At 55.4% G+C, this 25,001-nt stretch overlaps 1 protein-coding gene and 1 long non-coding RNA gene across 7 annotated transcripts; one reads left to right on the forward strand and one right to left on the reverse strand.

Moving 5' to 3' along the window:
• Positions 1-131: 131 nt before the first annotated feature.
• On the reverse strand, positions 132-21,257 carry SLC16A5 (solute carrier family 16 member 5). 5 transcript variants are annotated; one of them, XM_070774093.1, is made up of 6 exons: positions 21,108-21,257; positions 15,408-15,561; positions 9,762-10,008; positions 6,461-6,604; positions 2,621-3,430; positions 132-1,275 (listed from the first exon to the last, which is right to left on the reverse strand). In XM_070774093.1, the coding sequence occupies exons 3-6, from the start codon at positions 9,958-9,960 to the stop codon at positions 1,028-1,030; spliced, it is 1,401 nt and encodes a 466-aa protein (XP_070630194.1). In that variant the 5' UTR covers positions 9,961-10,008; positions 15,408-15,561; positions 21,108-21,257; the 3' UTR covers positions 132-1,027. The 5 variants fall into 5 exon arrangements, with proteins under 5 accessions (XP_070630194.1, XP_070630192.1, XP_070630195.1 ...); XM_070774091.1 differs by lacking the exon at positions 21,108-21,257 and adding an exon at positions 16,762-16,874; XM_070774094.1 differs by lacking the exon at positions 21,108-21,257 and adding an exon at positions 16,638-16,758.
• LOC139177645 (uncharacterized) lies at positions 16,915-24,425 on the forward strand. Of its 2 annotated transcripts, none has more exons than XR_011562186.1 (3): positions 16,915-17,068; positions 17,145-17,175; positions 17,690-19,523. It is a non-coding gene; the product is annotated as an uncharacterized lncRNA (long non-coding RNA). The 2 variants fall into 2 exon arrangements; XR_011562185.1 differs by lacking the exon at positions 17,690-19,523 and adding an exon at positions 22,351-24,425 and having other exon boundaries at positions 16,916-17,068.
• Positions 24,426-25,001: the final 576 nt, after the last annotated feature.

Raw genomic sequence — 25,001 nt, forward strand, 5'->3', positions numbered from 1 at the left:
AGGGGGAGCTCTGACCTGCAGGCAGGATGCACAGGCCAACGGGGAGCAGGGGTGGCCTGGCAGGTGGCCCAGCCGGCTCCTAGCCGCAGGGTTGACGCCTCTGACACAGCAGGGAGACAAGAATGACAGGAGAGGGGAGTGAAAGAGCTTCTGTTGCGAAAGCAGCTCCATTTCAGAGGTCTTGGGGCCCTGCCCAGCAACACTTCCTCCCCACATCTGATGGCTGGCTCCCCGCACCCAACACTAATCTTCCAGCTGAGATGCAGGGAGGGGCCAAGGAGGGAGGAGACCCTTGAGCAGACCCTGAGCGGGCAGGGGTCTCTCAGCCTTTTGTGATTCTAGGGCCCAAGCCAGGGGCTCCCCTCCAGTTCTCTGCACAGGGCCCCTACCCGACATTTAATCTGTCCACGCCCTGCATCCGGGCCCACACCTCTGCCTGGCCCTCTGTCACAACTCCTTCTCTCCCGAGGCCCCTCTTGCCAAGGTTCCAGGCAGCATGGGGCCTGGCAACCTGTGCTGGGGGCAGCCCTTAGGGCACGGGCTGGGCCACCTGGGAAGAAGGGGGAGCAGGAGGGACTCGGAGGAGGGGCGAGCAGCTCTCTGGAACTGTCTGGAGGGTGATGGATAGAGATCATATGGGAGGCATCCAGGCTGGACTTGAGGGTCCAGTGTCTTGAGCTGTAGCAGCAGCAAATAGGCAGGCAGCTGAGCCAAGCTGGTCGTGACAGACCCGACCTGTGCTCAGACCCACCTTGGGCTCTGGTGCCCAAGGGAAAAGTTAGGAGGACCTGCTCCTGGATTCTGCTTGTTGGAAGGAACCCTGAGTGTTTGGCGGCAAACCTCTGAGGTCCCAGCTCCTGGTTGAGTCCCAACCTGCAGGGCCGGGATGGCCTTCGGGTCAGGCCTGCTGGGTAGCCCTTCACCCCAGCCTCTGGCGAAGTAGCCAGACGTCCCCTTCCTGGGCTGAGGCAGGACTCGCTGACTTCAGGGCTCGGAAGCTGGTCACATAGGTGAGTGACCCCGGGGCTCAGACGCTAGTCACATACATGATCTCGACACGCAGCCGCTTCTCAGGACCATCCATATCCTCTGTGGCGAGGCCCTGCTCCGGGGCAGCTTCTGGGACAGCTCCTTTGGCCTCAGCCCACGGGCCCTGCCGCTCCTTCTTGCCCAGGACACAGAAACTGCCACCCATGAAGAGGGCAGCCGAGATGAGGAAGAAACTTGACATGTAGAAAACGTAGCTGAAGTCGTCGGTGGTGTCCAGGAGGAGTCCTGGTGGCACAGAGAGCAAGTCAGGTCACTGCCCATGACTATCGGCTCCCCGCACCCCCTAAACTGTGTGCTCTGTGAGGGCAGGGGTTCTGTCCCAGCCGCCTCCCCAGCACTAGCTGGTACCTTGTTGGCATTCGTTAGGTATTTGTTGAATGAAAGGAAAGAGAAGCAAACCAGCCCTGGCCCGGGCAGCCAGTCCTCGGGCCGGAAGAACACTTCAGGGCATGGCTCCTTCACCCTCAGTGGCAGGCGGCCAAGGACTCAAGGGCCAGTGGCGTCTGGGATATCTGCTCAGCCATGCCCTGGACTCTCGTCAGCTCTCCCTGCTCGTCAACCCTGGAGAACTTCCTTGAAAACTGGGACTCCCAGTGCCACATTCGGAGGCGGGGAGGAGTCCCCATCAGCTGACTGTGATAAGCATGCTGTCAGCTGTCCACCCCACCCCCAGCACCACAGGCTCCACACCCCCCCGCTTTACTCTGAATGTTACACACTCAGCTTCCAGCATGGCCACTCCAGTGGGTCTCTGCTTCCATATCTGTTTGCTTCCCTTCCAGCACAAAATCACCACCATGATCGCAAAGGTGCCTCTTTGCCCCAATCCTCGACTCTTCCACCAGAGGCTGAGCCCTGAGTAGTGGGGACCAGTGCTCCGTGTTCAGCCCTGCCCACCCGGTGACTGGCACAGGGGGAGGGACAGTTACAGCGGTTGTTCTCAACTGCGTTTTTGCAGATGACACTGTGGCTCACAGAAGGAACATGACTTGCCCAGGGCCCTCAGGCAGCAAGTTGGAGGAGTAGGATGTTACCAGTAGACACGACATGTACATGGCTTCTACCACATGCCAGGCTCTCTACAGACCTCTTTGCTGTATGACCTGTGATCCCCACAAACAAGCCTATGAGGTAGATTCTACTGTCATCCCCACTTTGCTGATAAGAGAACAGAGGCACAGAAGGAAAGACAAAGAACTGAGGTAGGTCTGGTACCGAAAGCCTTATTTTTGACTGTTTATACCATAATGGCCAGCTGGGGAACAGGCTGTGGCCAGTCCCCCGAGGTGACTGAGAAAATCACAAATAGGGGCTTCCCTGGTGGCTCAGATAGTAAAGAATCTGCCCGCAATGCGGGAGACCAGTGTTTAATCCCTGGGTTGGGAAAATCCCCTGGAGAAGGGCATAGCAACCCACTCCAGTATTCTTGCTGGGAAAATCCCACGGACAGAGGGGCCTGGCGGGCTTCAGTCCACGCAGTCGCAAAGAGTCAGACATGACTGAAGCGACCTGGCATGCACACACCCCACCCAGGCCACCCCCTGCCTGCCCTCTCTTCCCAGGGCCTCACCAGCCAGCGGTGGGGAGATGAGGATGGAGATGCTCTCCAGGACAGTGAAGAGCCCCAGGGCGCTGGAGAACCGGTCCATGGGGACGATGTCCATGAGGACCTGGAAAAGCAGGGCACCGATGCCGCTCATGGACACGCTGTATGCCAGGCAGTAGCCCACCAGCACCCGGAAGTCGGCCGATGCCACGCACACCAGGTTGGTGAGCCCGTTGAGCAGGGCCGCCAGGCTGAACAGATACTTGCGGTGGCCTGCAAACTCCCGGCGGCCCGCCACCAGCCCAGCCATGGGCCGCAGGAAGATGTTGCTAAAGCCGATGACAGAGATGAGCAGGGCTGCCTTTTGTTCGTCCATCCCGTGCCGAATGGCGTACGGGACCAGGAAGACGTGGGGCAGCGGGAAACCCAAGATCATCCAGACAACCCCCAGTGTGTATACGCGGTAGCCCACGTTGTCCCGCAGGACGTCGAAGGCCAGGTGGCGCCGGATGGCCCGGCCACATGCTGCCGGGCAGCCTCGCGAGGGTCTCTTGGAAGGCGAGGGGAGGCCTTCTCTGGCCTCCGGGGTCACGCTGGCAGGCACGGGCCTCACGACGGCCCCGCAGACACAGCAGTGGAGAAGGACCCCGCCGAAGATGAGGAAGGTGCCTCGCCAGCCCAGGTCCTCCAGGAGGTAACGGGAGAGCAGCGGCCAGAGCGTGATGCCTAGGGAGACACCCGCTGAGGCCAGGGCGTTGGCCAGCACCTGCCAGCGGGTGAAGTACAGTCCCAGCACGGTGATGCTCGACTGGAAGCTGAAACACATGCCCAGGCCTGCAGAGGGAGAGGGGGAACCAGCTCCAGGGCGCACCCGGGGTGGGGACCCTGGGGTCACGTCCCGGGTCTGTCTTCCTTCCGCTCCAGCCCAGACCCACTTCTAGGCGCCCAGGGGTTTCAGATGGAATCAGCCCACCGCACCACCTCCCTGGAAGCATCTCCACTCCCAAGGCTGCCAGGGGGGCACACCTGTTCCCACGGGCAAGGCACCAGGGGATGTTCAAACACCTAAATCGGGTGAAGTCTCTTCCCTGCTTAACACCTTCCAGAGATTTCCCTTCACACGGAGGAAAAAAGCCAAAGTATTTACTATGCCCTGGAAGGCTCTACACGGTATGGCCTCTGGCCACCTCTGGGTGCCATCTCAGGCCACTCACCACATAAAGCCCCATTGGTTTCTTTCTCTTCCTCTGGACACCAAGCTCCCACTTACTGGACGTGTGCAGGTGCCATTCTGTCTGCCTGAATACCCTTCCCCCAGAGTTGCTCTCCTAACAGCTCAAATGCCACTGCCCTCACCTACTCTGTGCACAGCTGAATGTACAGGAAAGCTAACCACCGCGCCCCGACCACCCGCCTCAGAGTGGCTCTCGGGCCTCCCACGGTGCCGCTGCAGTTCCATCGACCGTCTAGTCTCCCTCACTCTTAGGTGACCCCCCAAGCCTTCCTCTGTGCACCCCAACCCCTCTCCCATCACTCCCAGCTGACCAACATTCCTTCCCATCGGTGGCAATGGACAGTCTGTGCTCCCAGACAAGGGCGACCCTCCACTTCCTCCCTGCACCCTGTCTGCTCAAGGCACGTCCCTCCAGCAACTTCCCTCTCCCAGCCACATCCATTTTCTCTTTACTATTAATAGATCGTTCTCCTCCACTGTGATTTCTCCTGTGAAAACAAAACTCTCTCTTGACCCCAGTCTCTTCTGGATAACGACCCATGTCTCTGCTCCCTTATATAAAAATTTCTTGGAAATCCTATCTCCACTGTTTTCAATTTCCTCCTTCCTGTTCTTTCTTTTTTTTTTTCCGGCCATATTGCATGGCTTGTGGGATTGCAGTTTCCCAACCAACTCGGGCCATGGCAGTGAAAGCCCAGAATCGTCCTAGGCCACCCGGCAACTCCCCTGTTGTTCTCTTTTGAACAAATCAGACTTTCATTCTTACCTCTGCTCCAGAATTCTCAAGGCTGCCGCCCTCCACATTACAAAGCCGCAGATGGAGTCTGACGCCTGCTCAATCTGATCCATCAGTGGCTTCACGGTGGTCCCTCCCTCCTCCTCCTCCTCGAGCACTTTCCTCACTTCCTTTATCAAGAAACCACTCTCCTGGTTCTCCTTCTACCTCTCTGTCACTTCTTCCTGCCCAGGCCGCAAACCACTGGAGTGTCCATGTCCTGGGCCCCAGACCCCAGTCCTTGTCATCCCTCCTCCCTCGTTCCCTTAGTGACAGCAGATGATAACCTCCTCTCAAGACCTGAATCCCAGGGCTCTCAGGACTCCCCAGCTGGCCACTCCAGCTCAGGGCCAGACCAGGTATGTCCAAACCTGAGCTTCCCACCCGCCCTTGAACCTGCTTTTCCCCCAGTGTCCCCATCGTAGTTAGCGGCCACTCCACTCTTCCACTCCACCCTTGGCTCTTGGGTCACCCTGGTGTCCGTCTCTGTACCTCACCTGCAATCCTGAACGAGACCCCTTCCCATTGCCTCCATCATACCACCCTGGTTTAAGGTTGTAGCTGGCTCCTGGCTGGGTGATGACCATTCCCCTACCTGTTCTTTGCTCCCAGCCTAGCCCCCTGTGGTGTGCTCACAACACCACAGCTAGGGTACTGCCTGCATGCATGCTTGCTAAGTTGCTTCAGTCGTGTCCGACTCTTTGGGACCCTATGGACTGTAGCCCACCAGACTCCTCTGTCCATGGGATTCTCCAGGTGAGAATACTGGAGTGGGCTGCCGTGCTCTCCTCCAGGGCATCTTCCCCACCCAGAGATCGAATCCACATCTCTTAACGTCTTCTGCACTGACAGGCAGGTTCTTTACCACTAGGACTACCTGGGAAGCCCCCAGGGTAGTACCTAGTTCTTCACAAATTGTGGCTGGATGACGTCTCTCTGCCCAAACCCCTCGCAGGGCTTTCCATCTCACTACAAAGCCTTTGAGGAACTAAACCCTATCTGGCCTGCTCCCCTGCAGCCACGCCGCCCCCGCCCCCCACCTCCTTGATCTTTGTTCACGGGCTTCTACCCTATTGGGCTTCCCTGGTGGCTCAGCTGGTAAAGAATCCACCTGCAATGTGGGAGACCTGAGTCCGATCCCTGGGTTGGAAAGATCCCCTAGAGAAGGGGACGGCTACCCACTCCAGTATTCTGGCCTGGAGAATTTCATAGGCTATTCAGTCCTTGAAGTCGCAAAGAGTGGGACCCTTTCACTTCTACCCTATCCGCGTCCTCAGTGCTCCAAGAGCATTCCTGGGCCTTTGGTCTTGCTGCTCCTTCTGGAATGTTCTTCCCCGGGTGCCTGGTGGCAGATGCCTCCCCTCCTTCTGGCCAAATGTCACCTTCTCTGCAAAGCCTTCCCTGACAGCTCTGCTGAAAGCAGCAAGCTGGGGCTTCCCTAGTGGTCAGAGTTAAGACTCCATGCTTCCATTGCAGGGTGCGCAGGTTCCATCCCTGGTCCGGTAAGCGAGATCCGACAAGCCTCAGGCACAGCCGAAAAAAAAAGCAGCAACCTCCCCCAACCCTGCTGTGTCTTTTACACTGGCTGATTTAGTTATTCCACCTCTTTACTTGTCTAATCTCTGCCCAACCCCACCCGAACGAGGACACCATGGCATCAGCTGTCCTGTCTTCTCGGGCACTTGTCAGGATTGACCCTCGTTACTTATCTGTTCATTGTTCCTCTGCCTCGAGTGGCTGTGAGCAGCCCCAGGAGATTCAGAGCTTCGCCTGCCCTGTTTACCACGCCTGGCCCTTTTCAGTCTCGTACCCAGTACCTACTACCCAGTAACTCTCAAAATGAAATGACAGTCACCTGTGATGAATCCTGCCGTGAGGTAGAGCTGGCCGAGGGTGCGGCAAAAGGAGCCGGCCACCATGCCCAGGCTGGCCAGCACGCCGCCCAGCATCATCGTTGCTCTGCAGCCAAAGCGTCCCACCAGGATACTACACAGGGGGCCTGTGGGGAGGAGGCAGGCAGCAGGTGACAGCTGAATGACGAGGTCAGAGGGAGGGAGAGAACGGGCTTGGGAGGGGGTTCCAGGAGCAACTAGCAGGTGGCTTAAAGGCTTCCCTGGGGGGCTCAGTGGTAAAGAATCCACCTGCCAATGCAGGAGACACGGGTTCGATCCCTGATCCAGGAAGATCCCACGTGCCATGGAGCAATGAAGCCCGTGCACCACAACTGCAGAGCAATGAACCTGTGCTCTACAGCCCAGGAGCCTCAACAACCAAAGCCACTGTACCCCGGAGCCTGTGCTCCGCGACAAGAGAAGCCACCGCGTTGAGAAGCCCGCACACAGACACCAGAGAGGAGCCCCCGCTCACTACAACTAGAGAAAAGCCTGCAGAGCAACAAAGACAGCACAGCCAAAAGTAAATAATAAATGCGTGCGTGCTGTCACTCGGTCGTGTCTGACTCTTTGCAACCTATGAACTGTAGCCCACCAGGCTCCTCTGTCCATGGGATTTTCCAGGCAAGAGTACTAGAGTGGGCTAACATTTCCTCCTCCAGGGCATCTTCCTGACCCAGGGATTGAACCTGAATCTGCTGCGTCTCCTGCATTGGCAGGCGGATTTTTTACCACTGAACCACCCAGGGAAGCCCTCAATTAAAAAAAAAAAAAGGCACAAAGCAGAAGCCCTGGAACACACACTCCTGGGTTCTGATCCCCACCCTGCTAAAGACTGGCTACAGGCCGAGCAAGGCCAGTCCCTCTCCAGGCCTTGGTTTCCCCCTGCAGAGGCTGAGGGGTCAGGCTGGGTGATGTCTGAGCAGCTGTGAGGTGAGGTGCTGCAAATATTCAGTTTGACCCTGACCAGGATCCCCAGAGGTACAGACTAAGGCCCTTCACTGCACTGACCGAAGGCCGCATCCATCTGGGTGAAATCGTGACCTGGGTGGATGCCCCTCGCAGGGGTCGGCCTCAGTGGACCACAGTCCCAGGGTGGCTACATCACGGTGAGCACCTCCACTCCCTGTCCCCCTCTCCCCCATCCTCAGGAGGACTGGCTGCAGCCCTCCCACCATCCTTCAACCTGTTCAGGGTGGGCAACCCGGGGCCTTGGGCTACCGTGCACCCCCTTGCTCCAGCCTCTGGAGAAAAGTATGTGGAGTACCTTCTCCCCTCCCCCATTCCCTCCAGCCACCACCAAAGTCTTGCATCACTAGATATTTGGCTTCTGGAGGAGAGGGGCCTGTCCTCCCCCACCTCTACCCTGAGCTGCTTTCTCATCAGTGCAGACCCAGAGTAGAAGTGAGCCAGTCCTGGCAGGCTGCTCCTTGACACCTCAGAGGGCCCCATTCGCCAAATACCTTGCCCCGCCCCACCCTACCCCGCCCTCCCAAATACACACTGTAGAGTTTCTCCAGAGTTAACTCTCCCAGAGCGCAGCCAAAGGGACAGAGAAAGTGTGTCTGCACACACAATGTGAGTTTGGGTGCTTGGTGTGGAGAGAGGGTGTGTGGGTGTGAGCCAGTCTGAGTATGAGAGTAACAGAGGAAGTGAGCAGCCCATCCTCAGAGGTAATCAAGGAGAGGCAGCCACAGAGGGAGAGGCGAGGCTTTGAAATGGACATGACCGCTGACCCACACATCCTTCCCACCCCCAAACTTTGACCTGACTTTGGAAAGGTGACATTGGGGAAAGCCCTGAGTCATCGTGTGTGGGGCGGGGGCTGGGACGTGTGCCAGCTTAGCTGATATAGCAGAGGGTGCTGGGGTGGGGCACTGGGAGGCAAATGTTCCCTCTGCATGGGCACAGTTTCTTCCCCAAACTCACTCTACAGCACAGGTAAGGCCTTGGATACTCCGTGCCGGCTTGTCTTCATCTCTAAAATGTGTGGGTTTGGGGGGTACTTAGGATCAAGGATACTTTCAAGTTAAAAATTTCCATAATACTCTGAATGAGCATGGACTAAAGGTGTGTGTGTGTGTATGTAAGACAGACCTATAGGAGTCCTGGGCTGACCAGAATGTTGGCATGCCTCCTGGGTGTGAGTCTAAAGCTGGCTGGGGAGCGGGGTCCCCACTGAATGCCCGGTTCCTAGTCCCTGGCCCAGACCCCTCTCCGGTTGCAGAAAAGGAACCATCTGAGATTCACACTACTGCCCATGCTTGTTGGCTGAAAGGTTGTGCGGTCTGAGCCAGGCCTGGCCTTGCTCCTTGCCCCGAGCCCATGCCCCAAGCAGCAGGTTCAGGGGTCATGTCAGTGAAGGTGGCTCTTATCCCAGTCTGACTTCCCTCCCAGTGCCAGTGGAGGGTGGGGAGATGGATCACCTGAGACAGGCAAACAGGGGTGAGGAGAGCCCGGCGGGCTGTCAAGTCGAGCCCCCACCAAGAGGTCACTGCCCATGGAGTCTCCCTGGAGAGCTCGCAGGAGTGGGGGGGCAGGCCCGCGAGCCCAAGGCTATTGTGGAGAACCCACCCGGGCCCCTTCTCTTTCCCTGGGGTCAAGGTGAGCCCTCCCATCACTGGAGAAGCCAACCAGGAACTGAGGGGGCTGCCCTCCATCTCCGCAGCCCTCTGCTTCCTGGTGAGAGATGGGGTTCTTGCTCTGCCCCCCTCTTGCTCCTGGGGTCCTTCTCCAGCCCCCCGATTCCTGTCCTGAAGCCCTGATGAGGGCTATTTCTATTGCCCAAGCTCTCAGACCTGGCAGGACTCTGTGATCTTCTCTGCAACCTTGTGTGGGAGGTGGGCAGCCTGGGGCTGCTGGCTGTTTTCCCCAAATGGCAGAGGGAAAAACTGAGCTTCTGAGAGATCACCCCACAGGAAGCCTCGCTGTTCTGTGGCGTGTGCCCCTGAACTCTTATGGTCTGGCTCGATCCTCCCATGCTCATCAGGAGGACTGGCTTTACATCTTGGGGGCCTCCCTGCCCTGTGCCCATCCCCAGCCCAGTCCAGCTCAGCCTAGCCCCACAGGATCCTGGGCGGGGGAACTGGCCCTGCTGAAATCAAGATGACATCCCAGGAATTCACAGCACCAGGCGAAACCTGTGGCCCCAGAGAGAGGGACCCAGGAGGCCGGAGAGGTTGTGGCTTCCTCTCTTCCTCCCGAGCTCCTTCTCATCCCTCCCCGCACCCCAGCCCACGCCCGGTCCCTCCCCACCCTGCTCACCCCCTGCGTGGAGCATGGCTGTCAGGATGGAGGGGAACCAGGAAGTCTCGCTGTTGCTGGCCTGGAACTCACGCTGCAGTTCGGTGAAGAAGATGCCGATGCATGTGGGGAAGCCCAGGGTGAGGCCCTGCGTCACCACGGAGGCCAGCAGCACCACCCAGGCCCAGCAGCCCTCGGAGCGCTCCAAGGCCTGGGACATCCTCAGCTACGAACGCTGCGGCCACAGCCTAACCGCTGCCCGGGTTGCCTGAGGAAGGGACAGAAGGGAGCTGCCGGCTGGCCCTGGCCCCTGCCGCCACCGCTGGGCGGCTGGACCCGTCCTTTCCTCTCGCCCGGCACCGGGTACAGCAGAGGGACGCCGCCCCCTGGGAGGTGGCCAGAGGCCCACGTACTGGCCTTGGCATCGCCTTTCCCCTACTTCTCAGAGCCAGCCTGGCAGGAGGGACAGGAGGGCCAGCAGGTGAACCACTGTGGGCCCGGACGGGTGGGCCGAACGCTTTCTAGCTGTGCCGTCATCCCAGGGTCAGCAGGTGGGACTGCCCGGCCCAGCCGTGGCCGCGTGCCCACGAGCGCGCCAGAACTGCCGGTAGACGGAGCAGCCGTCTGGAGCCGCTCAGTCCTAGTGCCACAGGCGCACAGTGACACCTCACCAAACGTCCCGACCAGCCTTCCTGCTTCCAGAGCCCCGGGCACAGCCAGGCTCCCTGTCAGAGCTGCGGTGACGGCCAGGGAGCCAGCGGGTGAGGGCCGCCGAGCGGGCAGCCGCTGCACAAAGCGCACCACACTGCAGCGTCAGAGCGCGGAGCCCGTCTCCCTGCAGCGCTCCTGTCACAGCGCTCACCGCCAAGAGGCCGCACACCGTCCCACAGAGGAGAGGCCTGTGCCTGCGCGGGCTTCTCTGAGCACACCACACACACACACACAGACATACCACACCACACACATACAGCACACATACACACACCACACACCCAGCACACATACACACACCACACACACACACCACACACTCAGCACACATACACACACCACACACACACACACCACACCACACACATACACTACACACACACACACACCACACACACACACAGACAGACATACCACACCACACACATATAGCACACATACACACACCACACCACACACATACAGCACACATACACACACCACACACCACACACACACACCACACACATACAGCACACATACACACACCACACACCACACACACACACCACACACATACAGCACACATACACACACCACACACCACACACACACACCACACCACACACATACAGCACACATACTCACACCACACACCACACACACACACCACACACCACACACACACACACACAGAGACATACCACACCACACACATACAGCACACATACACACACCACACCCACCACACATACACACACCACATACACACACCACATACTCAGCACACATACACACACCACACACACACACACACCACACCACACACATACACTACACACACACACACCACACACACACACACACACACACACAGACATACCACACCACACACATATAGCACACATACACACACCACACCACACACATACAGCACACATACACACACCACACACCACACACACACACCACACACATACAGCACACATACAGCACACCCAGCACATGTACACACACCACACACACACACCACACCACACACACACACACACAGACATACCACACCACACACATACAGCACACATACACACACCACATACCCAGCACACATACACACACCACACACACACACCACACACTCAGCACACATACACACACCACACACACACAGCAAACATACACACCCCACATACCACACAACACACCACACACATACACACACCCAGCACACATACACACACCACACACACACACCACACACTCAGCACACATACACACACCACACACACACAGCAAACATACACACCCCACATACCACACACCACACCACACACACCACACACATACACACACCCAGCACACATACACACACCACACACATACACACACCACACACCCAGCACACATACACACACCACACACACACACCACACACTCAGCACACATACACACACCACACACACACAGCAAACATACACACCCCACATACCACACACCACACCACACACACCACACACATACACACACCCAGCACACATACACACACCACACACATACACACACCACACACCCAGCACACATACACACACCACACACACACAAACATACACACCCCACATACCACACAACACACCACACACATACACACACCCAGCACACATACACACACCACACACTCAGCACACATACACACACCACACACACACAGCAAACATACACACCCCACATACCACACAACACACCACACACATACACACACCCAGCACACATACACACACCACACACACATACAGCACACATACACACACCACACACATACACACACATATATAGCACACATACACACCCCACATACCACACAACACACCACACACACCCCACACATACATGTACACACACCACATACCACATACAGCACACACACAGCATGCACACACACGCCACACACACCACATACCACACATACACACACCACACACACCACAAAACACACCACACACACCACACACAAAATACACACCACATACCACACACCACACACACACATCACACACACCACACACACACACACACCACACACAGCACATATACAACACACACCCCCCACATATACCACACATACCACACACAGCACATACCACACAAACAACACATACACACAGCACATACCACACACCACACACACACAACACACATACCATACAACACACGCCCCACAGTCACACAGAAGAGAGGGCTGTCCCCGCAGGGGCTTCTCTGAGCACACCGCACAACACATACACAAAACACACCAAACACATACACCACACAACACATATCACACACACACCCCCCACACACATACCACACACACAACACATACCACACACAGCACACATACACACAGACACCATACACACATTACACATACCACACACATAGCACACATCACATACAACACACACACACTACACATACCACACACACCACACATACACACACAACACACACACCGCACATATACACACACATATACCACACAATGCACACACAACACACCACACATACACACACACAACACACCACACATACACACACAACACAACACACACACACATACCACACAATGCACACACAACACATACACAACACACACATCACACACAACACACACAGCACAGACACACACACCACACAGCACAGACACATACCACACATAACCACACCACACACATACCACATACCACACAACTCACACACATAACACACACCACACGTAACACACAGAAAACATAACACACAGCACATACAACATACAGTCACACATGAATGTGTAGAAAGGTGCACAAGCACATACAAAAAATACAAACATATATAACACCTGTGCATACACAGTCACACAGGAATCAGTAGAAAGATACCCATTCACACAGATGGGTACAGTTATACACACAGACGTGCACTTACGTAGGTACACACACAGACACATAGACACACACCACATAGACAGGCAGAGAAACACATGGGACCACCCAAGCACATAGAGTTACACGCAGACCCACACTTACACACAGAAAAACCCAGAGACACATGGACACACGTAGTCACATGTTCAGGAGGGCACAGACATGCACAGAGATACACATGCTCAGACACACACACATGCAGAAGCACACCCACAGACACACTCAGGCAAGTCCAGAGACAGACAGACACGTGCTACCCAGACAAACAGACACACACAAACAGGGCCACATGCTGTGCAGACAAACGCACACCCCCTCACATCCTTGGCTCAGTCCTACCTTGGTTCCTCACCACCACCAGGGTCACTGCCCCCATCACAGAAGCTGCCTTATCCAGGCCTCGACGCCCAGCCCCCTCCCCAAATGCAAAGCCCTTTTCCAGTCCCTTCCATCCTGCCTCTTCCCCTGCTCCCTGGCCTGCAGGGGCCCCAACCTCACCCACACCAGGCAGTGGGAGCAGTCTCGGTGAAACCAGCCATCCCGGGAGCTCCAGTTCCCACAGCCTCCCTTCTTTCTGCCCTAGGCCCTGAAGATCCATGGAAACTCAGGAAACTATCAGAAATACAAAACCCCTCTTCCTGCCCAGCCTGGCACCCCACACCTTCCCCCCAGGCCCTGGAGCTTCAACACAGCACCCAAGCTGGATCCAGCCTAACTGCCTCCTTCCTCGGCTCCAACCCCTAGCCCTTCTCCAGCACAGGCCTCTTCCCTCCCCAGAGGACCCCCAGGGGCCCTGCCACGGTGAGTAGCCCATTCATCCTAGCCTGGGAGAGTGAGTGTGTGCGTGAGTGTGAGTGTGTGACCTTGAGTCCTGCGTGTGGGCTGGGAACACCTCCTGCCCTCCTGGCTCCTGCACGTGACACTGGCCCTAGAGATCACCCAGCCCCGATTCTCCTGGCTCAGCCCCAAGCTTGGGGGCAAACCTCAGATCCTCCTCCAGCAAACTGGCTCTTGCCCCTACCAGGATTTCTGTTCCCTCAGCAAGTAGAAAGGCCACAGATGCCACCTGATCCCGCCTGTGAATGTCAAGTTTCCCCACCCTGCTCCAACGCTCACCCCTCCTCCACACACCCCGGCCCCTCCGTCCTCCTGGACCTGCCACTTTCCACCTTCCTCCCAGAAGGGTCATCAGCCTTCCCTCCAGCTGGTCCCTCACCATGGCGCCCCACCCCCGGCACCCCCATGCCCCTTCCGAGAAGCAGGCTGTCTCTGACCAGAGGTGGCAGGGAGAAGGAAGACGGGAGAGCAGACACGTGGGGGCCCTCAACCCCCTGCCCGGCTCTGGTCCCCTCTCCATCGCCCTTGCCTCTTGCCCCTCCATGCAGAGGCCCCTGGTGCCCTTATCAGCAATTACTCCTCTGAGCCTCCCCTCCAGTGAACTCCGTCCAGAATTCTGACCTTCACCCTGCACCTACCTTCCCTCGGAACCTTTCAGTGGAGCTCGTTTCTCCTCCCTCCAGGCCTCTGGGGACAATCAGAGCTCAGGAAACCCTAAGCACATTTGTTCTCTCTTTACCCTGGCCTCCCTCTAGGAGCTGGCTTGCGGACTTCGGCCTCCTCCAAGGAGGCTGTGCCCTCCCATACAGCCCCCAGACAACTCCCAGGTCACACGCAGAGCTTTTCTCTCCTGTTGGTCCTCCAGCACCCCCTCCCCGAGCCAGCTGGTCCCTCCTCGGGAACTTGGTTGCCGAGATTCCAAAATCCTCAGCCAGAGAGAAGTCCAGTCGGTCCTTCAAGAATCAGCCCCAGAGGCATCTCCAGGAAGCTATGCTGACCCCCAACTCTAAGGCCCTTTCCTGTTCTTTTCTCCTTAATAGTAGTTTTCACACCAAACTGGAGTGGATCCTTCCGTGCTTATCGCTGTCACTTGCATTTCTCCTCCCACTTCTACACTATGAACAGGGAGGGACCTATTCACAGCTGCCCACCCAGCCTCCACCTGAGCACAAAAGGTAATATCAGTGTGACTCACCTGTGTTCCCCGGGGGGGCAGGCAAGCCCAGGAACAAGGGTGAGCTGGTTTCCAGGCAGGCAGGTCCATTCCAGAAGACTCAAGCGGAACAGAGCGGCTGTGTGGGCTCTGGTTCCACCTCTGCCCCGGCAGAGAAGGCGTCTTCCCTTTGTACCTGGAACCAGGAGTCATGATCACCCCCTGGCATACAGTTGGGGCAAGGAAGGAGACAGGGCTGGAGACGCTTCACTCTCACTTTCCGGGACTGGAGGTGAGCAGCTTGCCACGGGAGCTGCTGACCTCAGTCCTCAGGGACCTGCTGCCCAGAGAGAACGACCGTCTTCATGCCCAGGTGACCCAAAGCTGGCTGTGTGGATGGAAGTTTAGATGACATGTCCTGTCCTTCTCCCATGACACACACTGCCCGGTCTGTTTTTTAGGGCTTCCCATCTTATGCCAGGAGACTGGCCATGCCCTCAGAATCCATCCCCGCCCTTGCCTCCGAGCTTGCAGATACAAGCAAAAAAGGGCAGTGATGCTCTCACGCAGGGGTCTGGGGTTAGGGTCCTGGTGTGCAAGGGCCTCCCCCTGGACCTCTGCTCTCTTCTCCTGGCAGAAGAGCTGGTGAGAGGAAAACAAGGAACCATCAGCTTTACCAACAGCGGAAGGATGGCCAGACCCTGGAGACCCCCTCCCTCCCCAGGCTCCACACCAGGCAGGATGCCAGGCCTGAAGCCCAGGGCAGAGGACAGACAGGAGTGAGATTCCTGCCGGAGAGGGGAGCAGCGCGAGCCAGCCTGAGCTTGGGGTGGACAAGCCCTCAAATTCCTGGACCTGGCAGGAGCCGGGGAAGGAAGAAGGCGGTTCCAGAGGTGGGCCAGCTGGAGCCGGTCACCCTCCTCCCTTCTCTGCCTCTAGAGGTGCCCCCACCATCCAGACAGGGGCCCCCGGCTGCCCACGGCCTGCAAGGGGGATGGGCGAGGCAGCAGAAACCTCATGACCTCTTGCCACCCTGGCACATTCCCTGCCGTCCGGATCAGTTTCCACAGGGCTTGCTTCCCACCCTCCCCCTCACGGCGGATCTCCTCTGGGTGGGGCTTCTGGGACGTCCAGGCGGCGTCCCCCGTGGAGGTTTCAGCCCAGGCCTTGGGTGGTGCCTGTCCCCTCACCCACCAGGCCGTGGGGGTCCCCAGCCATTCCAGGCTGGAGCGGCCCGCGGGACGCGGACAAGGAGCTTTTCTGGATCCTCACCCCCAACCGGCTGGGAAAGGGCCCCGGAGGTCCCCGGCCGGGCGGGTCCGCGACGGCGCCCACGGGGACCCCAGCGAGGGAAGGCACCTCAGGGGCCGTGGGGGGGCCCGGGGAGCCTGCTCACCGGCTCGCACGGGCCCCGCGGAGGGGCGGCTCCACTCCCGCCCAGTGCGGCTTCCTGCGGCCCAGCCCGCCAGCGGAGGAGGCGGCAGGACGCCGGGCGGCAGCGGGGACCGAGGGGCGGGCGCAGGGCGCGGGTGGGCGGGACCACCTCCGCGTCTCCTGGAGCAGGGCTGGAGGCCTCGGGACCACGCCCGGGGGAGCGGGGAGGCGCGGGCAGGCACCCTTGCTTGCAACCTCGCCCCCTCCTCCGAGTGGTTCGGACCACTCCAGCAGCCCCGGCCCGGCTCCCGGCGCCTACGGGCCCATTGGTATGTAATTAACAAGTAATTGGTGTAGCCCACTTGCTCACTATCCAGCTTCTTGATTTTCCCGCTTTGATTCCAGGGCCCCAGGAATGGAAGGCAGAAAACTTGGGGTAAGAGACGGCACCTCCCAGCGGCAGTCGCGTGGGCGGCCAGGGTGCGGGGTTCCTTCTTGGGAGGCTCTAGCTTCCTCCCAGTGAAAACGTAGAGCATTGGAGGCCACATCCAGGGGAGGCCGGGCAGGCAGCTGTCGAGGAGCAGAGAAGAGGGTGGACCCCCTCAGCCCTGGGAGCGGGTCAGAGGGCCCCCACCTCCTCTGCTCGCGCTTCTCTCCCACCTAGCCAAGCCTTGATATGTATTGTTTAAAATGTATAGTTCGTGCAAACCTACAGGAATCAAGATGCTACTACTGGGTAGACGTATAGATCAGTGAAATAGAATTGAGAATAAGCCCTTACACTTACAGTCAATTAATTTTCCGTCAGGGTGCTGAGACAGTATAGGGTAGGAAGAATAGTCTTTTCAGCAAACAGTGCTAGATAGCTGCATGTAAAAGAATGTGGTTGGATTGCTACCTCATACCGTTTAAAAAACAAAACACAACACTAAAACTATAAAAATTCTTAGAAGGAAGCACAGCAGTAACTCTTCGTGGCCTTGGATCAGGCGACGGGTTCTTTTCGACACTACACCGAAAGCACAAGTGGTGAGGGGAAAAAAATCCACATAAATTGGATGGCATAAAAATTAAAAACGTTTGGACTTCCCTGATGGTCTAAGACTCTGTGTTTCCACCGTAGGAGCCATGGGTTCGATCCCTGGTCAAGGAACTAAGATCCCCGCATGCTGCGTGGTGCAGCCCCCAAACTAAAAACCTTTGTGCTCTAAAGGACACCATCAGGAAAGTGAAGAGATAACTCTCAGAATGGGGGAAAATATTTGCAAATCATATATTTGATAAGGGACCTGCATTGAGAATGTATAAAGAACTCTCACAACTCAACCGTAAAAAGCCAAACAATTTTTACAAATACTTTTTACAAACAGTAAAAAGACAAATGATTCCATTAAAAATGGGTGAAATATATGAATAGATATTTCTCCAAAGAAGATATGCGAATGGACAACAAGCCCATTGAAAAAATACTCAACATTATTATTCATCAGGGGAAATGCAGACCAAAGCCTCAATGAGATACCACTTCCCACCCATTGGGATAGCTTAACTTCTGGGTGAGTGAGGTAAGAGACACTGTATTGAGTTGTGAGTCATATCTTAGACATCTGTGCCTGTGGTTCATTTTCTTGGCAACAGTCACAGTGCTGGGATTGCCTCTTACTTGGGGAATATTCATCCTAGCCTGAGGTTCCCTGGATACAAACCTTGGGAGGAGGGGATTAAGGTTTATCCCATGGTGCCAAAGGGATGGTCTCGGGCTTTGAGAGGTCCTGTGTGGGGGACAAAAGAGGGTCACACTCCAGGGTCTACACCATCTGGGTACCCCTTATCTCAGCCTGGCCCAGTAGTGGGTGGCAGTGAGACAGGAAGGGAGGGGGGCAGGGCACAATCATTCCAAGTATTACACACACGCACACACACACAAATGACGCAGCCGTTGAGAATGCAAAAAAACTACTTAGAACCCAGTAGGACCGAGATAGGGGAAGATTCAACTTCTCATAGACTTTGAGCCTCATTATGTGCTCATTGTAACAGGTTAGCATACGCTAAACGACACAGGTGTCAAGATAGTTCCAAAGCTGACCAAAACAATGGGTGGCGGACCAATTCCTGGGAATCCCTGCCTCTACCCCAAAAGAGTTGGAATAATCCTCCTATCTGTTAGAAATCACCAACCTATGAAAATGAACAACCCATACACCAGAACCACTCTCACCTTCTGAGAGGGACCTCTGTCTATGGAACGTGTATTTCTCTAAATAAGCTCACTTCCGCTTTACTATGGCTTGTTTTCTGCACAAAGTCGAGGACTGTCACTTGGGACCCTGTCCCAGGAATCTCACTCGAAACCTGGAACTTGACTATACCTGCCCTGGGTACTCAGAACAGTCTGGGTGTAGCCCTCCACCCCATTTGTGGGTACTCTGGCCCTACCCAGGGACTCAGTGCCCAGGGACTTGCTGGAGACTCTTACCCTCTCTGGAAAAATCAAACTAGGTTTCCCAGGACCCCACTGTCCTCTGGGGAGCCTCATGCTAATCTTCGACCTCTGCTCAACAAGATGAGACTCAGAGAGCTGTGGGCAAACCCCCTCCACCATCCCAGACTCTGGGTACTTCTTCAGAATAAAGCTCCCACCAGCTTGGGGCATAGTCACTGTGGCTGCAGAGCTCAGAACTAGGGTCTGTGACTCCCACAGGTCATCCCTGCAGCCTTCCTCTGTGACTCTGACCCAAGGATTGGTCCGAGGGTGCAGCCTGGTCAGCAGCCCGGTTTTGTCAGAGCATATCACAGCTCTAAAATGAGGAGTGGGCGACCAGGGACTCAGAGAAGCAAACTGAGGCATCTGCTCAAAGAGAGAGGGAGGCAGCTGCTCAAAGTCATAAACCTTTAGGAATTAATTCTAAGTAGTCAGTAGTTGGGTTCCTTGGTGGCTCAATGGTAAAGAATCCGCCTGCTAGTGCAAGAGACGTGGGTTGGATCCTGACAGAAGATCCCATGGACAGAAAAGCCTGGCGGGCTACAGTCTATGGGGCCACAAAGAGGCGGACACAACTTAGTGACTAAACAATTAGCATTGAATAACGCAATTGCCACACATCACTAAGAATAACAACCACCATGTTCTGATGCAGATCTGCCAACCCCTCCTGAGACCTTTGCATCTGCCCGGTTGTTCCGTTCCCTGAAACACTCTGTCCTGATGACCTTTATTTTCAAATAACAGAAAACATGGTCAGCCCTTGGTTGACTTGCACATGTCAGCTTAGAAGCCCCCTCCTCCAGGAAGGCCTCCCAGACCTCCCATGCTGAGGCCCTAATCCTGCTGAGTGTTGTGTGTCTCCCACACTAAGTTCCCTGAGCCTTAGGGAACTTTCTTGCTCAGTTGATCAACGTTGCCCCAGCCCTTAACACAGGGTGTAGCATAGAATATAACAATAAGGGTCACCATGTATGGAGGAGGTTCTAAGTACTGTTCAGATACTACCTTACTGACTTGGTGAAGGAATGGAGTATTTCCCACCCCAAGTCAGTCCCTCATTCCAGGATCTTGGGATCCTTTAAGATATATATATATATATATATATTTTTTTTATCATAAAAAAAAAATGTATATATAAGGCCACACTATGCACCACGGGGGATCTTAGTTCTCCAACCAGGTATCAAACCCATGTCCCCTGCTTTGGTAGTCTTAACCACTGGACCACCAGGGAAGTCCCTAAAATATTTTACTTACTAGGAAGCTCCAGGATGGGATGCTGGTCCCTCTGCCCCTCTCTCCGGGTCTTGGCCTGTGCCCGTGACCCTGCGGTGCCCTTGGCATGGACAGAGTGCCCTCTGCTGGGTTAGTGGGAACAGTCCATCAGGCTCTTCTGGGCGCTGCTGGCACTGGGTCCCTGGGCACCTTCCTGTTCGCAGGCCCCTCCCCTACTCCACCAGCTCTGTCCCTTTTCTACCTTCTGCCTGTCACCCTCCTCTGCCTGCTTGCCCTCCTCTGCCAGGGCCTGTATCAACTTGTCAGTTGGCCCCAGAGGCCTGTGCCATGCCACCCAGCTCGCTATTTCCCCCAAAGATCCTCCTAAACTTAAATCTGAGGGGCCAAGTCTCTCCCAGGACTGACCATAGCTGGAGACCTACTGTTGGGGTACCTAGTACCCCGGCCTCCCCTCCACTCCAGCCCCCTCACTCTGAGTCCTCTCTTCTCCAGCTTTCTCCTTCTCTCTCTCTCTTTTTTTTATGGCTGCACTGCAAGGCAGATGGAACTTCCCTGACCAGGGATTGAACTTGTGCCCCCTGCAATGGGGACCCAGAGTCTTAACCCCTGCACCACCGGGGAAGTCCTCCTTTTGCCTTTCTTACCCAGAGTCTCTCCTCCACGCCACCCCCGTCTCTGGAGCTCCAAGCCATTCTCCTTGAGATTTTCTCACTGTCACCGGAACTGAGCCTGTCCCTACACTGCCCACAGCAGCTTCCTCTTCAGACCAGGCCCTTCCTCTGTTCTCTGACTCCATCCCATGCAGGGCCTCCTTCCCTCCCCTTGGGTTTCATCTTCATATCCAGCCGTTCTCCTTGAGATTTTCTCACTGTCACTGGAACTGAGCCTGTCCCTACACTGCCCACAGCAGCTTCCTCTTCAGACCAGGCCCTTCCTCTGTTCTCTGACTCCATCCCATGCAGGGCCTCCTTCCCTCCCCTTGGGTTTCATCTTCATATCCAGCTGAGCTTAATTCTACTGCCTCTTCCCTTTGAGATCTTGCTCAGATGTCTTATCTCTTCCTGAAGCTGGGGCCCCTTCAGGCCCACACAGCTCACACACTGAGCCTTGACAGCTCTCTCTCCTCAGCCTCTCTGCCTGAAATGGCAGAATCATCTTCCAAAACCCTCCCCACTTTGGGGACTTCCTTGTCTGCCCAGTGGTTAAGACTCTCTGCTTCCAACGCAGGGGGCCTGGGTTTGATCCCTAGTCAGGGAACTAAGATCCCACATGCCCCGTGGTGCAGCCAAAAAAAAAAAAAAAGGCATCTCACTTTTCAGGGCTGCACTGGAAGGCCGTGCTGGCTTTGAGTTCACAGGACACTCTGCCAGCACCCTGGCAGGCTGTGTTCTGCACATTCGTATCCCAGTACTCCAGCCCACACGCCTGACAGCTGGCCCTGAGGATTCGCCTCCTAGCCCATTCCCACCCCACGTGCGTTTCTACCCTCAGATGTCACCCCTCGGGCCCTCACTTCACACCCAACACCCTTCCTCTTGGCCCCACTCAGCCTGGCCCTGGAGCCCATGGTTCTCCCCGCCTGGGCTGCCCTGATACGCTCAAAACTGTCCATTTAAAAACAAACTGGGTGAGGACTTCCCTGGTGGTCCAGTGGTGAAGAATCCACCTTGTAATGCAGGGGACGTGATTTCAGTTCCTGGTCAGGGAACTAAGATCCCACATGCTGCGTGCAGGTCAAGGAAGCCTGCTGAAGCCAAAACTAAATAAATAAATATTAAAAAAAAAAAAAAAAAAAAACCTGGATGGGAAGGGGAAGCGTCCCTGGTGGCTCAGTGGTAAAGAATCCACCTGCTAATTCAGGAGACATGGTTTTCGATTTCTGGACAGGAAGATCCCACGTCCTCAGAGCCTGTGCTTTCTGTAACAAGAGAAGCCACTGCAATGAGAAGCCCTCCCAGCACATGTAGAGAGCAGACCCCGCACAGCACAAGGAGAGAAAAGCGAAGTTTTTTAGAAAAGGTAAGTTTTACCTACAGTAGCGAAGACCCAGCACAGCGGAAAAACAAAAAAACTGGGGGGACTTCCCTGGTGGTCCAGTGGTTGAGACTATGAGCTCCCAATGCATTCAGCCCAGGTTTGATCCCTGGTCAGTGAACCAGATCCAACAGGATGCAACTAAGACCCCGGGCAGTCAAACGAAAACGATTCTGCAAGTAGTGTGGCAGCACAGCAAAAAAAAAAAAAAAAAATCATGCCATTTCCCCGAAGGCCTGCCTCCCTCTGGGGTGGCCAGAACACGCCAGAACCAAGCGCCTGTTCCGGTTCCCCGTGGCCCGGCGGTCCCATCCCTTCCTTTGCTCCAGCCACATCCCTACTTTCACATCTCCCTGCTTCCCCATCGCTCTGGATAACCCCTACAGCTTGCAAGAAGGAAGGCCAAGTGACACCCCATCTGGAACATCCTGGTGGCCCCAGATAGGCGCAGCTTTCTGAGAACCTGGGGGAGCCGTCTGCTTCGGTATCTCCAGCGGCTGGAAGAGCGCCGAGCCAAACGCTCAGGAGGTGTTGTGTTGGTTTCCCATGGCTGTCACACAAAGGACCACGAATGAGGGGCTGAGGGGGTGGTTCAGGGCGGGGGTGGAAGGCCCAGGCAACAGAACCGTATTCTCTCCGCATGCTGGAGGCCAGAGGCCTTAGATCAAGATGCTGGGCAGGGTCAGCTCTCTCTGAAGGCTCTGAGAGGGAGTCCAGCCCACACCTCCCTCCCGAATGATCCTTGGCTTGCAGCTGCATCCCTCTCTGTTCCGTCTTCTCTCTGTATCTGAATGTCTCCATGTCTCTGTTTTCTCTTCTTATGAGGACACTAGGCATTGGATTAGGGTCCACCCTACTCCAGTATGTGTGTGTGTGTGCGCTCAGTCGTGTCCGACTCTTTGAAATCCCGTGGACTGTAGCCCACCAGGCTCCTCCGTCCGTGGGATTCTCCAGGCAAGAATACTGGAGTGGGTTGCCATTTCCTTCTCTGTTGGGAGCCAGCACGGGAGTCCCCACCCATAACAAGGTTATGTGGGAGAGTTCTGGTGGGCAAGGCGAGCCAGAACTCGAGGGGTGCCCCTCTGGGCCTGCCTGAGTGTCTACCCCCAAACCAGAGTCTGCCTACTTTACTGCTTTGTGCTCTCACCTACACCTCTGACTTTACAGGGGGCTGTCCCCCACCACCTTTTCTTTGAAGGAAGTCAACTTAGAGCTCTGGCTAATTAACCTCTTGGGCATAATAGGAGTGTTTAAATCCAAACCCCTCAGATGGCTCTCTAACTTGCCTGACAGGCTTACCCGGACTCCTACAGCTATGCATACGATTGTTTACAGTCTCCCAACCGTGAGAGGCATGGGGAGCTTAAGATATTCAAATAGTATAGAGCCTTATAGTATAGAGAGTTAGAAATTGTCAGAATAGAACTAGTAGAAGATTTCATTGTTGAGCCAATGCTTGCTGCCAAGTTTCCACATCCCCTGTATTGTATCCTTGGAAGTGTATTAATTAATATAGTTGGTATGTAGAAAAAATAAGTGGTGGCCTTGGTGTTAACAACTTTAGATCCTTAAGGTAATAAATTCTTTCCTTTGTTGTAAACCCACTGCACCTCTGCCCTGTAGGAATGCAACTTTATCTAACGCCTTCGGAGGATGGCGCCAAACTTTAAAATAATTACTCTTAGAGAAAATAAGTCTTATGGTTGACAAACCTTTGTCAGAGTCATAAAATGTTAACAGGCCTTCTGGCCATGATGTAAATCACCTAAACCATTTGTATACGATGTTTGCAGAAAAGAAACCCTGGTTTCGATAAGGATCAAAGACTGCTGACTTTGCATGATTTCACACCCCCTATTATCCTCTATGTGCAACTTAGGGTATAAAAGCCCCTGTTGAAAATAAAGCTACGGGCCTTGCTCACCGAAGCCTGGTCTCCCCATGTCATTCTTTCTCTCACCTTCTGGCTGAATTCCCATCTGGAGCCTGGAGGCTCGTCAAGCCTACTAATTTTGCCTGGGCTTCTAAGATCTGACCAGGGAGGCCTTAGTGTCTCCTCTCCTTCGGGAGAATGGAAGGATGCCTGCAGCCTACGTAGGTGACACAAACTCCTTGTCTCAGAGTTTTGTTGGTTTTCCACGTAAACCAAGTTATTCAGCCTCTTTTCTCCACTGAATTTTCTCACTGAGCTATCCCTATTTAACCACTCTTTATATCTCTAATTAATACTTAATTAAACTATTGCTATTCTAAATTGCCGACGCCATCATCCTGAGGGAATCCCTGGATTCAACCGGGGCTGGACCCCGGTACTTCTCCAGGGATCGAACCCGTGTCTCTTGCATTGGCAGGTGGATTCTTCACCATTGCGCCACTTGGGAGGCCCTCTACAGTATGACCCTCTGTTAACTAATGACATCTGCAAAAACCTATTTCTAGATAAAGTCACATCCTGAGGTTCTGCATGGACATGAACTTGGGGGAGATTCTATTCAACCCAGCTC

Source organism: Bos indicus, chromosome 19 (genome assembly GCF_029378745.1).
Source record: "Bos indicus isolate NIAB-ARS_2022 breed Sahiwal x Tharparkar chromosome 19, NIAB-ARS_B.indTharparkar_mat_pri_1.0, whole genome shotgun sequence".
Lineage (NCBI taxonomy): Eukaryota > Metazoa > Chordata > Mammalia > Artiodactyla > Bovidae > Bos > Bos indicus.

Excerpts from the sequence above, each read along its gene's own strand:
- SLC16A5 (XM_070774093.1), bottom strand. The coding sequence starts at position 9,960 with ATGTCCCAGGCCTTGGAGCGCTCCGAGGGCTGCTGGGCCTGGGTGGTG. Across the intron at positions 6,605-9,761 it reads AGCCATGCTCCACGCAGGGG|GCCCCCTGTGTAGTATCCTG; the intron begins GTGAGCAGGGTG and ends TCCTCCCCACAG. Across the intron at positions 1,276-2,620 it reads CATCTCCCCACCGCTGGCTG|GACTCCTCCTGGACACCACC; the intron begins GTGAGGCCCTGG and ends CTGTGCCACCAG.